Raw genomic sequence first — 18,373 nt, 5'->3', positions numbered from 1 at the left:
TAAATTTACTTGTTGACCTTTTCTGGAAATTTTTCATTTCTGTTTGATTGCATGGAAAGGTACATGCAAAAGCAAACACAGACTTCTAGGTATAGAAACACTATAATTTTATACAAAAAGATGTTTCTGTTTCATTTTCAATAGTTTCCACGAATGTTTTGTTGATATTTCTGACTGTAATAATAAATTAAGTCAATGTCACGGAATCATAAAGTTGAAAAAAATGACAGAGAACATTAGCCAAAACCCACATTTTATGAGGAAGACACTGAGGGCCTGAGAAGTTATATGACTTGCAAATTGCAGCAACAATTATCAGTGTCTACACTGGATTAGAGCCCAGGTATCCTAATTCCAGACCAGAGCTCATGCCTTCAAGCAACAATCTGAAGTCACTCTCACATTACCTTTAATGTATTATAAAAATTACTCAAGATTTTTTCCAGTGTGAGCTCACACTCAACAAAACACCCCTATCTGCCCATTCACAAAAAACATATAAAGTCTTGTACAACTTATTACTAGGTAGGTTTTTAAATTTTCTAGAGAATACAGTGTCATTTTTATTATTTAACGTCAAGCTAGATCCTAGCACCAGTCCTTGGTGTCCTTAATTCTTTATTTCATGAAATTTTCTATGGTCTCCCTTCCCACCCAGTGGTATTTTCTTTTTTTTTTTTTTTTTTTCCTATTTTTTGAGACGGAGTCTCGCTCTGTCACCCAGGCTGGAGGGCAGTGGTACAATCTCAGCTCACTGCAAGCTCTGCCTCCCGGGTTCATGCCATCCTCCTGCCTCAGCTTCCCGAGTAGCTGGGACTACAGGAGCCAGCCACCACACCCGGCTAATTTTTTGTATTTTTAGTAGAGACAGGGTTTCACTGTGTTAGGATGGTCTCAATCTCCTGACCTCGTGATCTGCCCGCCTTGGCCTCCCAAAGTGCTGCGATTACAGGCATGAGGCACCGCGCCTGGCCTCCCCAGTCGTATTTTTAATACTCCTATGTTTAATACAAAAATGGAACAGTTTGATAAGTATGAAAGTGGCATTACTAGTCCCTCTTTCAGCTTTTCCTCTGGATGGGGCCATGCGACGATCTGTCATACCTCCAGTACGCAGCCTGTTAATCATGAGAGGTATACATTTTGGCCAACAAATCAAAGTCTTACAAATTGTCAAAAGAATGGTTCAATGAACAATCTCCTGAACTGATGCTGGGAATGCAAATTGGGACAATGTGTCTTGAGGTTACTTTCATCACAGGAATCAACAACCTTAAATATATTAATGTCTTTAGGCTTAGTAACTACGATTCAAAAAATTTATCCTAAGAAAATAATCAGAAAAATCCATAAAAACATTTAAGAGAAAATTCATCACTGTGTTTTATCTGTAATACAAAAAAATGGAAACAATCTGACTACCCAACAATGGGGGAATCATTAAATAAATTAAGGCACATGTAAAATATGGGTCAACAATTAAATATATTATTGAGGAATGTTAGCAACCATATGTTAAGTACAGAATAAAAGCAGGCTATAAAAAAGAATATTTTCATTAAAACGTAGTCTTGGGATCATTAGACTTCAGAATCAAAGAAATATGGTTTGAGTTTTGGCTCCTTACTTGTCAGCTCCATGACCTGCCCAAGTTACATGACCTCCAGTGTGTTCCTTCATCTGTAAAATGAGGATGGTGACTGCACCTAATTCCTTGGGTTGATACGAATTTTTATAAGTTAGGGCATTCATATATGTAAACTAGTTATTTAACATGGGATAAACATTCAAAAAATGGTAGCTATTACAATTACTATATAACATTATATAATCGTTTCTTTTTAAAATCAGGAGGTAAAAATAAAGGTTATTAAAAAAAGAAAAAGGAAGATCTCACCTGGTGAGATGGGTTTAACATGTTTTAACATCAGAAGGCAGAAAACCCTCTGACCTGTCCACTTTAAAATAAACTTTAAAAATGAATTATTTCTTACATTCTTCAAGAATAACTACATTGATCTTTGGTGTCTCCCTTTTTATCCTTGCACTTAAATCTGCACCCTGATCATAAAAATGATCCCACTGCATCTCTAGTTGGCCTCCTTCCTATCAAGTACTCCAAGCTTTTATTATACTGACTTTGAAGTCTCTAGTAAGAACCCCTCAAACTCTCTTTTTCGGCTTATATCTGATGTACACCTTATCTGCAACATTTTGTAGTTTTGCTTACTTCTTCTTGCTTGGGAAATCATCCCCTTTAATGAAAGCTACTTTTACTCCCTTACAGCAACCGATTTTACTTTAAGGCAGTGGCTGCTACGGCCCGTCTGCAGCGGCCCCCACAAGGACGTTGGCTGCAGAGCGGGAGGCACCATGGGGGCTGGACATTCAGCAGAGCTGCCGGGAGCTGAGAACAGGCAGGAGGCTCGCCGCCTATCAGCTTGGCAGGGTAGGAGCCAGTGCTCCCGGGAGCAGCTGCAGCCACTCAGCCGCACTCTCAGGGGCCCAGGAAGCCCCCTGCCCCTACAGGCTTAGAAGTGCCTGCTCCCGCTCCCTGGCCTCTCCTGACTCCCGGCATCCACTTCAGTGTGGGGCAAAGTTGTGGCTAAGCTGAGGCACTGTCTCAACCCAGCCGGGTGTGCATGACAAGAACGGTGATGACATGCCAGCCCCCTGCCACTTCGGCCCCCTCTAGACTTTGGGCACAAGCCCGGGAGGGAGGTCCAGCCAAGGGGCTGAGGGTAGCTTGGCATGGACCTGTGGGCTCCCCGCAGCATCTAGAGCCAGGGTGCTGTGGAGGGCATGTTGGTGGCAGCAGGAGGTTTAAAGTTTCCTGGGCAGGAAAGGGTGGGTCCCCAGCGGAACCCCTCCTTCAAGCTAGGACTGGCCTGAAGCCTGGGGGCCAGGCTGCCAGTTCTGGATGAAGTCCACCAACCGGAGTATGAAGTTCATTGATGACCAATTGGCCAATTGGATGGTGCTTTTTCCAGGCCTGCCCATGGCCACCCATCAATCAATCAACATGCACTTCCTCCATTCTGAGCACATAAAAAACCTGCACTTAGCCAGACACCCTTATCAGGATGACCTGCCTGCAGATAGGAGCTACCCACTCCAGTCTCCTCTCTGTTGATGGCTGCACTGGGTGTGGTGGTGCGACCCATAGTCCCAGCTACTTGGGGGGCTGAGGTCAGAGGACTGCTTGAGCCTGGAAGGCGGAAGTTGCATCACTGCACTCCAGCCTGGATGACAGTGAGACCCAGTCTCTCAAAAACAAACAAAAAAAAAGACAGAAACTGAAAAACATTTTGTCCAATCACAATTTTAAAAAGTAACAAAATAAAATGGAATCTGAAAAACAGTATTCAGATAAGAAGGCAGACTTTTAGAATCCAATTTTTAAAATGTAAAATTAAATTGGTACTTTGGACTGGGCACAGAGGCTTACACATGTAATCCCAGCACTTTCAGAAGCAGAGGTGGGAGAATCCCTTGAGCCCAGGAGTTCAAGACCAGCCTGGGCAACATAGCAAGACCCCCATCTCTACAAAACATAAAAATAAAAATTTAGCCAGGCATGATGGCACACTCCTGTGGTCTCAGCTCCTTGGGAAGCTGAAGTGGGAGGATCACTTCAGCCTGGGAAATTGAGACTGCAGTGAGCTATGATCACGCCACTGTACACCAGCAAGATCCTGTCTCAAAAGAAATAAAAAATAAAAATTAAAAAATAAATTGGTACTTTGAAGAAAGTTATTTACAAATCAATACAAAAATTATTCAAAAACCACATAAAAATATAGAAATCTCTTAAGTACTATATAGTAATGAAGTCCTTGAAGTCAACTTTAACATCACTGCAGCTAGGCATTATTTGGGGAGGAAAGTGCTATTTAAAGTACCATTCTTTTCTCCCTTGGTTTAGTTCTCTTCAGTTCTAATGCCTACTACACAAAAACTATTTTTTCAGTGTGGTAGTGATTGTTAAATTCTAGGTATTCCAAAAGAAGTGAAAATCATTCTCTTGAAGACCATATTCAGTCCTTTAGAGGAATTAATATGCAATATTTAACCTTATACCCAGAGATAGGTTCTTTACTGTTCATTTGACCTGTACTGATTCTATAACAAACTTGAAATACAATAACAAATGGCAGAAAGGTTAAGAAGTCTCTTTCTCTCTCTCTACTTCCTTTCACAATCCCCTAGCACCCTCCCTCCATTAGCAGTCCCTAACACCAGATATTGAAAAACAAAAATAAAGCCCAAACCAAACAGACACAAAAGCGCTTTACTGAAGCTTCAGGGAAAAATTCTACTGTCCTTGATGGACTGAAAGCAGCAGCCACGTGTACCAAGACAAGGATCTCTTTTGCTCTTACCTCATCAGCTATATAGGGAAAAGATAAAGGAATTGGGGAAGATTTGGGTGGGAGGATAAAAATGGATTAGGATCTGAAGTTATGACCCAGAATGAAGCTCCCCATGAGATAAAATGTTATATACACAGGACTCACTGGAGAAATGCCTGATTTTAGGACTGGGGCAGGAAATACACAAAATGAGCCTAGGGCACCATGTAGTGCCAGAAAGCAAGGAAGGGCTCAAAAAAACCCCACAATGTTGGGGGTATGTCAAAGGTACACAAGAGTCAACTGAAAGAGATCCCAATGGCCAAAGATAAAACAGCTTCAGCAACAACATAAATGTGGTAGTGGATTATAATTCAAAGCATAAAATTAATATCCATGAAACCAAACTAATATAAATAAGTAATAAATGGGAGTAAAAGGACAAATCTCCGCCGGGTGTGGTGGCTCACACCTGTAATCCTAGCACTTTGGGAGGCCAAGGCGGGCAGATCACAAGGTCAGGAGATCGAGACCATCCTGGCTAACATGGTGAAACCCCGTCTCTACTAAAAATTCAAAAAATTAGCCGGGCGCGGTGGCAGGCGCCTGTAGTCCCAGCTACTCAGGAGGCTGAGGCGGGAGAATGGTGCGAACCCAGGAGGCAGAGCTTGCAGTGAGCCGAGATCGTGCCACTGCACTCCAGTCTGGGCGACAGAGTGAGACTCCGTCTCAAAAAAAAGGACAAATCTCCCATACAGAAGTATTCCAAATAATCTGACAGATTACATTTAAGGAGGGAGAGAGCATAACTCTTTCCCTCTCTCTCCCTCCTTAAATGTGGGCTGCACAAAGTGACTTTCTTTCAAAAAGTGCAGTATGCAAATAAAATAAAGTTTACAGTTAAGAAAACTCACAAATACTATCGCATCAGATTAGATCAACATCAATTGCAATAAACATTTTTATAGTATGTACACTTCATATGATGTGATGAAACTGGCATGTCATTTGTCTTTTTTTTTTTTTTTGAGATGAAGTTTTACTCTTGTCGCCCAGGCTGCAGCACAATAACATGATCTCGGCTCACTGCAACCTCCGCCTCCCAGGTTCAAGCAATTCTCCTGCCTCAGCCTCCCAAGTAGCTGGGATTATAAGCGCCTGCCACCACGCCCAGCTAATTTTTGTATTTTTAGTAGAGACGGGTTTTGCCATGTTGACCAGGCTGGTCTCAAACTCCAGACCTCAAGTGATCTACCCACCTTGGCCTCCCAAAGTGCTGGGATTACAGGCATGAGCCACTGTGCCCAGCCTGGCACTTCACCTTTCTGATTGATCTTCCTCCCAAAAACGTAAACCCCCAGTCCAATCATGAGAAAAACATCTAAGAAATTCCAGTAGAGACTATCCCAAATACCTAACCAGTATGCCTCAAACCTGTCAAGGTCTTCAAAAATAAAGCAAGTCTGAAAAACTGTCACAGCCACAAGCAGCCAAGAGACATGAAAACTAAATGTAATGTGGTACCTGGTTGGGATCTTGGAACAGAAAAAGGACATCAACTAAAAAGTATGGGAATCTGAATAAAATATGACTTGGGTTAATAATAATGGATCAATATTGGTTTATTATTTTTTTTCCAGTAGGGTCTCACTCTGTCACCCAGGCTGTAGTGCAGTGGTATGATCGTAATTCACCGTAACCTTGAACTCCTGGGCTCAACTGATCCTACCACCTCAGCCTCACAAGAAACAAAGACTACTGGCATGTGCCACCACAAGTGACTAATTTTTTAAGTTTTCTGTAGAAATGGGGTCTCACTATATTGTCTTGATATGGTTTGGATCTGTGTCCCTGAGCAAATCTCACTTTCAATTGTAATATCCCCAATGTGGGAGGTGGGGCCTGGTGGGAGGTGATTGGGTCATGGCGGCAATTTCTCACGCGTGGTTTAGCACCATCCCCTTGGTGCTATTCCTGTGATAATGAGTTCTTGCGAGATCTGGTTTTCTGGGGGTATGCAGCACCTCCCTGTCTCTCTGTCTTCCTCCCGCTCTGGCCATGTGAAGTGGTGGCTCCCACTCTGTCTTCTGCCATGATTGTAAGTTTTGCAAGGTCTCTCCAGACACTGAGCAGATGCCAGCATCATGCTTCCTGTACAGCCTATGGAACCGTGAGCCAATTAAACCTCTTTTCTTTATAAGCTAACAGTACTTACTTCTTTTTGTTGTTGTTGAGACAGAGTCTTGCTCTGTCACCCAGGCTAGAGTGCAGTGGTATGATCTGGGTTCACTGTAGCCTCCACCTCCCGGGTTCAAGGTATTCTCCTGCCTCAGCCTCCCGAGTAGCTGGGACTACAGGTGTGCACCATCACACCCAGCTAATTTTTGTATTTTTTAGTAAAGGTGGGGTTTCGCCATATTGACCAGGCTGGTCTTGAACTCCTGGCCTCAAGTGATGTGCCCGCCTTGGCCTCCCGATGTGCCCGCCTTGGCCTCCCAAAGTGCCAGGATTACAAGCGTGAGCCACCACGCTTGGCAACAGTACTTATTTTATCTCCAATAGCATGGAAATGATATTCCAAGGACATAAGACAGTGCAAATGGAATTCCACAAAATAATACTCTGTTTCCCTTACACTGTGGATTAAGAGAATACTTAGCATTTCAAAAAGTGTTTTCTAACACTGCTTTTAGGAGACTGTGCTTTCAAATTTCTCATTATCAGTGGAATTCAAATTACAGCTGAAAACAGATAATGTGTTGGTCGCAGGCCCATCTGCATTCACCAATCAATTCCTTGGCTATTCTCTGTTCCGTCAGAAAAGCTAAGTCCTACAGGCTCTTGTGTCAGCTGGTCCCAGTAGAGTCAGACCAATGGGATGCAATGGTGAAAGACTGGACAGTGAAAACAAGAAAGAAACCACGGTATTACCGCCCCTTCCTCTCCGTCTTTAGCAACTGCTCCAGCAGCAGCAGTGGCTCCAGCTCCCCCTAAACAGACATCCATGGTTCCAATTAATGTAGAGCGGTTTTGAAAAACACCAACTCCTCCCTTTGGCCCTACAGCTCTAGGAGTGCTAGTGGTTCCTTGCTGTTCCCAGTCTCTGGATTGCTTCACCATCCTGTTTCGTTTCTCAACAACTCCACTAGCTATGAAGCCAATTCCTTAAATTACATTTCCCTTCTTTTATATTATTGAAGTTATATGTTTTCCTAGTTAGACCTTGACATAATTTAAAAAGTTGAAGGGGAAAGAGAAACAAAGAGAATATTCTGAATAAGAGCACAGAGGCAACAAAGCAGAGTACCTCTGGGATTCATCTACTTCTCAAATGTGTGACTTTGCACAAATTATTTCAGTGCTTTAAGCCTCAATTTATTCATCTACAAGTAGAGGGTTATAATATTAGTAGTATCTATACCTCCTAGGGTTATTATATAGACTAAATGAGTTCATGCATTTAAAACATTAGCATAAAGCCTGACACAAAACATTTCAGCTATCATCACTCTTATTGCTGCCATCATCTCCTCCTCTACACTCCCATAGTACTGCCCACTGTAACGCATTTTCAACTGGGCTTGTCCTCTTCTACAGGATCTCCGCTGCTGAGGAGTTCCCAGTCTAAGAATCTAGGTTTAGTTTCTACCCTTCTTAAACACTGCTCTGGGCTTGATTCTCCTGAAGGCCTCCACTGATCACACAACTCCTACAAAATTAACTGCCTACAAATTTAGTCCACATTCCTTAACCCTCCATTTGGAGCTATCTACAGTTGTTAACCCAGCCTACCTTTCCTTATTTTTCTTCCTTGATATAACCTACATTTTAGAAAAACTTGTTTATCCCTTTCTGGTTTCTTCTGAAAAATCAAACATCTGGTAATAATGGTTTATTCCAATGATCTGCCTCCTTTAGAAAAGCAAGTGCTCTCTCATTTTGCTATAATCATCACTCATATAATGCAACACCATTTAACCCAGTCATCCCCTCACTCATTTGTGCCGCCTGACTGCCCCCTTTAAGCATCTGAATTTGCTACCTCTGCCTAAGATTTTGTTATCTTTTTAACTTAGCTCATATTCTTCCCTTTTCTCAATGTTCTACTCATTCAACTCACTCTTCACAGTTTTCTCTGATTTCCCAAATAAGAAACAATGGCTCATTCCTACGAAATCAAGCATTTTATCCATATATTTCTCTTATGACATCTATGCCTTAGTCTTTCATTCACTTACCCTTGAAAAGACATTTACTAAGTATCTGCAACCTACCCCGTGCTGTGCTTGGCCCTAGAAGTCATTCTCAAAAGTGAATCAGACAGGATCTCCACTGCTGGGGAGTTCCCAGTCTAGGAGTCTAGGTTTAGTTTCTGGTCAAGTCCCTTGAGGAAAAAATGCATATTTGATTCATCTTTGTATCCACTATAGCACTTAGACTCAGAACCTTACCTAATAATGTACGACTCCATAAATAAAGTGTTAAATGGATGAATAAATAAATGAACAAAAATATGATAGCACTTAGAGAGCCTGTCTTTAATTGGGCATTTAAATTTGCTCCAAATTTGCCTCCTAGAGCAACTGTTTTCATAAATAGTTTTACTGGAACATGGCCACATTTATTTATTGTCTATGTGTTCAGTCTACAACAGTGTAGTTGCAGCTAGATGTGTGCAGGTTTGTTACACAGGTAAATGTGTGCCAGATGCTATATGGTCTGCAGAGCCTGAAATGTTTACTATCTAACCCTTTACAAATTAAGTTTGCTATCCTCTGCCCTTGAGGGTGGCAATCTTGGTTTATTTATATCCTCCCTATACACACTTAGTTTATAGCTTCCATATATTTGGTGTTACCCAAAAATTTATTAAAATGAATTTAATTGAAAAATTAAAAACAGAACCTATTTCTAAGTTGGAGACTGCCTGTGTTATTGGAGATATTAATAAGCAATGATCAAAACTTGAAAAAGCACATTAGAAGTCAGAGTATTATACGTACTCTGATTATACACATATTTATTAGATACTTACATTTTAGGCCTCTCCTGACTATTACAAAAGTCAAAGAGGCATAGTTTCACTTATCTTATTCTTTTTTTAATTCCTTAAGACTGTCCGTTCATCATTCTATAACATTTCCCTAATCTACTTATCTCCAAGCTAGTTGGTTTCATTCATTTGTTAATTTAATGATTCAACAAAAATTTATGAGGCAGAGCAACCATGTGCCTGGTACTATGTTGGGAACTGAGAGAATGAGTATTTTTAAAACTTCATCCCCATCTATAAAGAATATCTAATTTTAGTTAAAAAGGCATATTTCAAAGAGAAGAAACATTATTTAAATAATGCCAGCAAATCAACAAATGGGCCGTGTCAGGTATCTGTTACCACTACCTGGTTTCAAATATTCACTAGAAAACCAAAATAACTACAACAATTAAAAAAACAGAAAAATTACTGTAAATGTTCCACTACCATGAATCAAAAAACTTCTAAAAACTGGGAAAAAAGATCACTCCATCATAGCTGCTACAGCTGGGGAAAAAAAAAAAAAGGCACCAAAATTGTTTACAAATTCCCTATGGCATTTTATTCTCCCTAAACAACATAGGCAGTAAATAACTTTTTAAATAAATATAAATTGCCTGAAAGTGTTATAAAATGCTAAAACTTCTATTTTGAGACTGAAATTTCAGTCCAAGAAAACAAGAGTTGTACCAGAGGGAAATGAAGAAGAAAAAAAGTATTCTTCCTCCTCACAAGAGGGGTGGTAGTTGTGATGGAGAGAGGAAAGATGGAGACTATTCACTCATTCAACAAATACTTATTTAGCTTTTACCATATAAATATATAAACATTTATTTGGCATGTGCCAGGACTTATGCTAAGTTCTGGGGAAAAAGCAGTGAGCAAGACAGACACAGACTCTTGCTCTCCCTTAGAGGCTAACATATAAGAGGACCCTACAAGGAAAAAATACAGGTGTCAATATGATATTAAAATCAAATATCCATGTTTACTTATTAAGTTGCTCAATAATAATAGAAGTTAATAGCTATTTCATAGACAAATAATTAAATGGCTATCATGTGCCAATTACAATGCCAATCACAGATACAGATAAAAGTGTTTTCCCTGAGGACTTCACACCATAGGTGCTTATACAAATATAAATAATTTTGATGTATCTTAATAAACTATAATAAAAACTTGTGCAACTTCCTAAGGAAACACACAGTATAAAACAATTTTCTTCTACTAGGCAAAGGGAACTGGGCTCAGGGAAGGCTTCACACTGGATGTGTCTTAAAAAAAATAAATGAATAGGAGTTAGCCGAGAAAAGAATTTCAGAAGAGAAAGCTCTAGTAAAGTCACAGAACCATAAAATTTCATGAAGGAAACTTAATGTAACTATAGTACAGGGTACAGTGCAATGTAGGGGATGGGAAATGTGGCTGGATATGTCATTTGAGGAGGATCAGTACATGAAGAGTCCTGTGTAAGATCCTGAGAAAGGTTTAGAGATTGTGTTAAACTCATAAAAAGGGATGGTATCATTAACAAGTCTGTATTGTAGAAAAATAACTGACGGCAGTGTGAAGTTTAGAAAGGATACAATACCAGAAGCAAAGAGACTTGTTTTTAAAGGCGATCACTACAGGCCAGAGGAGAAACAATAAAGACTAAGAGAATAGCAAGGGAAGGAATACCATGAAAAAAATTAGAGATGAGGCTAAGTGACTGATGAACTGAATGGTGGAGGTAAAAGAGAAAGTGGAGATGATGGCACTAGTCAAGAAAGGGGGAAAGAAGAGGAGAATCAGCATGTTCAGGGAAGACTATAATGAGCTACATTTTAAATAAGCTGAATTTTCTATTTTTGTGTATGGTACTCACTGGTAGACATCTGGAAATTCTTACTCCATTCACTGAAAGAATAGTTCTTCTCATTTCTTCCCATTCAAGAATAACATTCATTCATTCAACAATTTCTTTTTGGAATGTTTACCACACATCAGACACCATTATAAATGCTAGAAATACATACCAGAGAACAAATAAAGTCCCTGTCCATGAAACTTAACATTCTAGCCTCCTATTATGGTGTAAAAAACAGTGGGGAAGAATCAGTTAGACCGGGTGCGGTGGCTCACCCCTGAAATCTCAGCACTTTGGGAGGCCCAGGAGGGTGGATCACTTGAGGTCAGGAGTTTGAGACCAGCCTGGCTGACATGGGGAAACCCCATCTCTACTGAAAATACAAAAATTAGCTGGGCGTGGTGGCAGGCGCCTGTGGTCACAGCTACTTGGGAGGCTGAGGCAGGAGACTCAGGTGAACCTGTGAGGTGGAGGCTACAGTGAGCCGAGATCCCGCCATTGCACTCCAGCCTGGGCAACAGAGCAAGACTCCATCTCAAAAAAAAAAAAAGTTAAAAATATAGGTATACAGTACATAATCCATGTGATTACCAACGTAAGCTTCAAAGTATTGTTAAAACATGTTTTAAATCATGTTATCATTGCAAAATAGTAAAAGTACTGCCTTATTTTTGGAAATGAATAAATGCCTGAAAATTTGTGTTCGACAGGTTTTAGTTTTCACGTATCAGGATTGTTTATAATGAAACACATATGTGTCTAGTTTTTTTACATGTTACACTATCCTAATAATAACAAGAGTTGTGGGGGTGGGAGGAGGGAGAGCATCAGGAAGAATAGCTAATGCATGCTGGGCTTAATACCTAGGTGATGAGACAATCTGTGCAGCAAACCACCACGGCACACATTTACCTGTGTAACAAACCTGCACATCTAGCACATGTACCCTGGAACTTAAAATAAAAATTGAAGAAAAATAAAAATAGGAGTTACGATTTTCAGGAAAGTAATGGAAACTAAGTGACTACCGTTTCATACAAACTGAGTTTTGTTCAAACTGCTTTAAAATTTGATAATAATCTCCTCTTAAAGTTTCTTTTCTACTTTTCCATGAGAAACAGCTTTGCTAGTGCAAAGTTTGATTATGACTTCTATTAAACCATTAATTGTAAAATGCTACTTTATTCAAGATGCTACCTATTTTGCCTATTTTTAAAAATTATTTTAATCTCCTAAGCAGGCTAATGAACGTTAGTTCTTAGTTTCAAAAGAGAAGCTTATCTAAGAAAAAGTTATTTAACAAATATGACAAGATATATTTATTTCTTTTTGATTTTTCTTTTAGAGAGACAAGGGTCTCACTATGTTGCCCACCCTGGGTCTCAAACCCCTGGGCTCAAGTAATCCTCCCACCTGACCTTCCAAATTGCTAGAATTACAGGCATGAGCCACCATGTCCAGCCCAACAAGATATATTTCATAAACCTTAAAATGAATTACATTTTTAAAATACAGTGTGAAAGTTTTTTTCTTTAACTCATTGACAAACATTATTTTCTATTTTCAATAAGATTTCCAAATATGCCCTACACCTAGGCCATTTTTTTTTCTTTCCTAATATTTACCTTTTGTCAGCTTCTCATTGCTTTCAGTACTTCCAAGTTCCCTAAAGTTATTATCAACAATCTTCTGCCTCATTATTGGTCATTGCCTGGACCAACAACTCCCAAAAGAAGCAGAACAACCCCTTAGGGACATTCTGAAAGTACATGAGGCCCTGTTTGGTTGCACAATAATTTGAATAGAAGGGAGGGTATTTGGTGGATGGGGGTCTATTGATCGTAGAAGTCCTAAAATATATGAGACAAGCCTGTATAACAAAGAACTGTTTGCATCCCTCAATTTTAAAAGATTCAGTAGGTGAAAAGTGTATGATAATCTTAGTCCAGAACTTTATTACATATAAATATATCATTATTACACTGTTTTAGTACAGACTGACTCTTCCACAAGTGCAAGTGCCGTGTAAATTGAGGGAGATTCCACTGTTTTGTTCAAGTTTTTACCAGAAATTGTTCACCATTTAGGAGAAATAAGTTTGTAAAGAACAATGGTCCTTCTGCTATTTGAAAAGCCAATATAATACATTTGATAAACAATTTGCATTGGTAGCTGTCACATACACAGTGATCCTACAAATTGGTGCAATATGCCAGCAACCAATAATTACTTCATTATGTTTTCTAATGTAGTAATGTCTAAGTATTTACACATTTAAATTGTAGACATATTAACATGTTATTTTCTTTTTTTTGAGACAAAGTCTCGCTCTGTCGCCCAGGCTGGAGTGCAGTGGCGCGATCTCTGCTCACTGCAACCTCTGCCCCCTGGGTTCAAGCAATTCTTCTGCCTCAGCCTCCCTACTAGCTGGAATTACAGACATGTGCTACCACGCCCAGCTAATTTTTGTATTTTTAGTAGAGACAGGGTTTTGCCCTGTTGGCCAGGCTGGTCTCGAACCCCTGACTCAAGTGATCCGCTCACCTCAGCCTCCCAAATTGCTGGGATTCTAGGAGTGAGGCACCGCTCGCAGCCTGTAGACATGTTATTTTCTAATAAAATATTTCACCTTTATGTCTCAATTAAAGCATTATATTGATTATTAAAAGTTATGTTTACAGGTAGATTTTATTGTCTATGAATGTGACTTCAGGATTTCAGGATATTACAGGACACAGACAGTTTGAGAATCACTGGCCTACACTTTAGCCTTCAAGTACCTGGACTACTAAAGGTGCTTCCTATCTGGTACTCTGGATTCTGTAAACTCCTCTTCCAAGTAAAAATACCTACAGATGTAAAAGTCACCAATATTAGTTCTATCTTCCAATTACCACAGCTCCCAACTACCTTGAAAGCCTGATACTCAGATTTTTACAACTCTCCACAAAAGGATTACTTCTGCCTAATCTTGTTCAGCTATATCATACACTGAATACTACATCCAGAAATCCTTATTTCTAAGGAGTCAGCAAGTCATAGGAGAAAAAGTGTAGCATTTGGAATCGTAGATCTGCCACTTACCAGCGATGATCCTGGACAAGTTACTTAAAACTTTCTAAATCTCTATTGCCTCATTTTTTTTTTTCTTTGTTGGAGACAGGGTCTAGCTCTGTCTCTCAGGCTGGAGTGCAGTGGCGAAATCATAGCTCACTATAACCTCAAACTCCTGGGCTCAAGCGATTCTCCAGACCCAGCCTCCCAAGCAGCTAGGACTACAGGCTCACACCACCACGCCCAGCTAATTTTTTTTTTTTTTTGCAGAGATGGGGTCTCCTATGTTGCCCAGGCTGGCCTCCAAACTCATGGCCTCAAAGTGATCCTCCTGCCTGGGCTTCCTAAAGCGCTGGGATTACAAGCCTAAACCACCACTTGGGCAATATTTCATATTGAATGTTGAAATATTACCGTGCAACTGTGCATGTATCAGGTTAAAGAAAATACATTGTTAAAATTAAACCCACCTGTTTCTCTTCACTTGTTTAACATGGCTACAAAAAACTTAAAAATACGCCGGATGCGGTGGCTCACGCCTGTAATTCCAGCACTTTGGGAGACCAAGGCGGGCAGATCACGAGGTCAGGAGATCGAGATCATCCTGGCTAACACGGTGAAACCCCGTCTCTACTAAAAATACAAAAAATTAGCCGGGAGTGGTGGCGGACGCCTGTAGTCCCAGCTACTTGGGAGGCTGAGGCAGGAGAATGGCGTGAACCCGGGAGGCGGAGCTTGCAGTGAGCCGAGATCGCGCCACTGCACTCCAGCCTGGGCAACAGGGCGAGACTCCGTCTCAAAAAAAAAAAAAAAAAAAAAAAACGTAAAAATACGTATGTGGCTCACAATATGCTTCTGTTGGACAGTTTTCTGTTAGACTCTTCCTTTTTCCAGCTCTACAGTTCATCCTGAATACACCACTTGCAGTTTCCAACTGGGCCCTGTTTCTGTGCCGGAGACTTTGGAGACAGTACTCCTGGTACCCGAAACACTTTTTCGCCTTCTGCTTGCTGAATGGACTGTTTTTATTCATTCAGATCTTAATTTTTAACTACAGCTTTCTCCAAGAAGCGTCCCTGATCCCACCACGTCCCCTGCAAGACGGTACTAGGGCCTCCTATGAGATAGGAAAATCCACATACAGCACTTATTATACTGTATTTGCAATTGCCTGTTTTCTGGTTTGTGTCCCAGACAAGACTGGAAGCTCCTTGAGGAGACAGATCCTCAGAACTGCTCCATCTTCCACGCCCAGGCGTCAAAGCCCAGCACAAAGCGGTCTCTCCACTGAACAAGTGAGCGCTAGGGCACAGACTGAGCGAATGCGGGGGAGTACAAAGGTTCAAGGGTGAGGCGGTAGAGGGGGCTTAAGCAGAAACTACAAGGGAGCCAGAGAGGGGTGGGGGCCGCTGGCAGGACTCACCAGCCCCTGCTGGTCGACGTCGGCGTCGGGCCGTTTGGCCGAGGGCTGCAAGTACTCAGCGTAGCGCAAACTCTCGCCAACTGGAGCGATGACGCCACGGGCAGCCATGGCAATGCAGCCTGGAGACTCAAGGCGCCGCGGCACTGACTACGAGGCGGCCGTAGGGACAAACTAGTTAGCGCGGTTTCTTCTCGCAGATCCAGTGGACTCTGCGCTCGTTGTGCTATTAAAGGCGAAGGTCCCGGAAGATACCCTTCTCACCCGAGCTGGGTAACGTGTCCCGTGCAAGCCCGGCGTCACACTCCGAAAAGAGCCAAGGGCACCGGGACGTTCTTGAATCACACTCGCAGGCGCAAACCCAACGCTGACCCTCAGGGAGCTTTATATACTTGAGCCTGGCCCCTCCCCAGGCCGCCCTAACGGACTGGGCTTAAGCCCTGCGAACTGATGTTGGTCGAATCAGATGCCTGCCCAGTAAGCTCGGAGTCTAGCTGTAGTGCCTGAGGGTGGGCTTGCCTGAGCTTTCCTGACCCTCTTCCGGGCAGCCTTTTTTCTCACCCTCAACTACTATTCGCACTTCTGTTTAATGCCACAGTTCTCCCACCCCGGGAGAGAAATTGAAGAGGCAATTTGCTTACTCCACCCCCAAGTAAATGGCTGTATTTAAGGTGAAATTACACAAAAGAAAGTTGTGGCTGGGTGCGGTGGCTCACGCTGTAATCCCAACACTTTGGGAGACCGAGGCGGGTGGATGACACCAACTTCGCCGATATAGTGAAACCTCGTTTCTACTAAAAATACAAAGATTAGCTGGGTGTGGTGGTGCGCCCTGTAATCCCAGCTACTCAGGAGCCTGAGGCAGGGGAAAAAAGTTGTAAGCAAGTAGGTAAATCTTACTCTCCCTCAAATGAGTTTGTGCTGATTTGTATATATAAAAGCCCATTTTATTATTAAGCTTTTTTTTTTTTTTTGAGACGGAGTCTCGCTCTGTTGCCCAAGCTGAATGCAGTGGCGCAATCTCTGGCTCACTGCAACCTCTGCTTCCCGAGTATCTGGGATTAAAGGCACGTGCCACCACACCTGGCTAATTTGTGCGTTTTTAGTAGAGACAAGGTTTCACCATGTTGGCCAGGCTGGTCTCAAACTCCTGACCTCAGGTGATCTGCCCGCCTCAGCCTCCCAAAGTGCTGAGATTACAGGTGTGAGTCACCGCGCCTGGCCTCCATCAAGCTTTTTAGAGCAAAAATTAACCAGCAGTTGAAGCTTATGGTGTTTTCCAGCTTCTGTACTAACTTGGCAGCTCTTTGGCTCCTTATACCCTTTGCAAAATCAGCTGACAGGAAGAAAAAGCTTTACTTTTTTTTTTCTATTCCTGAGTTTAAAGTTTTGAGGGTCTATTAATTTGTTCACTTAGTTAATATTATTAGCATGCCTAAGAAGTTAGGTCCTAGAAATTTACAATCTTGTAGGGAAGATAACACTGACGCAGAATAATAATACATACCAGAACATGAGCACACGCATTGCATAGCAGTATAAAGAGAACTGGACTGGGAATTAAACCGCCGTTGCAAAATTACAACTGAGAATGAGATCTGACCTAATCAACACCATCTTGCTTCTAACCTCCAAGCTGTCTTGTATATTCCTGGTCGTAGGCCAAACTAACTTTGGGAGGAATGTAATTCATAGTTTATAGTTTGAAACAAAGATGATAAAAGCCCTTTCCCAAAACAAACCTCCTTCTTGCCTGGGGACTAGACTGCCTTTGTAGGACTAACAAATTAGCCACAAGATTAGAAATTATGATTTAGGAGTCATGCAGCTGGAGGCTACAAGATTCTGACCCTCCCCAAATTGCTGCTGGAGCTAACATCACTATTGTAAAAACTACCACCAGTGCTTGCGATATTTTGCAGACCCTGCACTTGATGAATCAGCTGGCATCACCCAGATCGATCAACTGGCTCATCTGATCTCGTGGCCCCCACCCAGGAACTGATAACGCAAGAAGACCACTTGGACTCCCTGTGATTTCATCTTTGCCCTGACCAATCAGCACTCCCAGCTCACTGGCTTCCCTCTACTCACCAAGTTGTCCTTAAAATTTCTGATCCCCAGCCAGGCGCGGTGGCTCATGCCTGTAATCCCAGCACTTTGGGAGGCTGAGGCGGGTGGATCATGAGGTCAAGAGAGTTAGACCATCCTGGCCAACATGGCGAAACCCCATCTCTACTAAAAATACCAAAAATTAGCTGGGCGTGGTGGTGGGCGCCCGTAGTCCCAGCTACTCGGGAGGCTGAGGCAGGAGAATCGCTTGAACCTGGGAGGCAGAGGTTGCAGTGAGCAGAGACCGCACCACTGCACTCCAGCCTGGCGACAGAGTGAGACCCCGTCTCAAAAAAAAATAATAATAAATAAATAAATAAGTAAAAAATTCTGATCCCTGAATCCTCTGGGAGACTGATTTGAGTAATAATGAAACTCCAGTCTCCCGCACAGCCAGCTCTGCATGAATTACTCTTTCTCTATTGCAATTCCCCTGTCTTTATAAATTGGCTCTGTCTAGATAGCCAGCAAAGTAAACCCATTGGGTGGTTACAGGAAAAGGAAGAAGTCTGAGTTCTAGTGTACCTCCATTATTTTCTGGGCTTGTA

General features: G+C 41.8%; 1 protein-coding gene across 1 annotated transcript in view; it reads right to left on the bottom strand.

Moving 5' to 3' along the window:
- The window catches only part of DNAJC15 (DnaJ heat shock protein family (Hsp40) member C15), a 79,025-nt gene extending 63,181 nt beyond the window's left edge, over positions 1 to 15,844 (bottom strand). The window contains 1 exon segment of the mRNA NM_001133819.1: positions 15,717 to 15,844. Coding sequence (NP_001127291.1) covers positions 15,717 to 15,824 — 108 coding nt within the window. The 5' untranslated portion in view covers positions 15,825 to 15,844.
- Between the last annotated feature and the right edge of the window lie 2,529 nt (positions 15,845 to 18,373).

Source organism: Pongo abelii, chromosome 14, assembly GCF_028885655.2.
Source record: "Pongo abelii isolate AG06213 chromosome 14, NHGRI_mPonAbe1-v2.0_pri, whole genome shotgun sequence".
Lineage (NCBI taxonomy): Eukaryota > Metazoa > Chordata > Mammalia > Primates > Hominidae > Pongo > Pongo abelii.
This window is presented reverse-complemented; position numbering and strand designations above follow the sequence as displayed.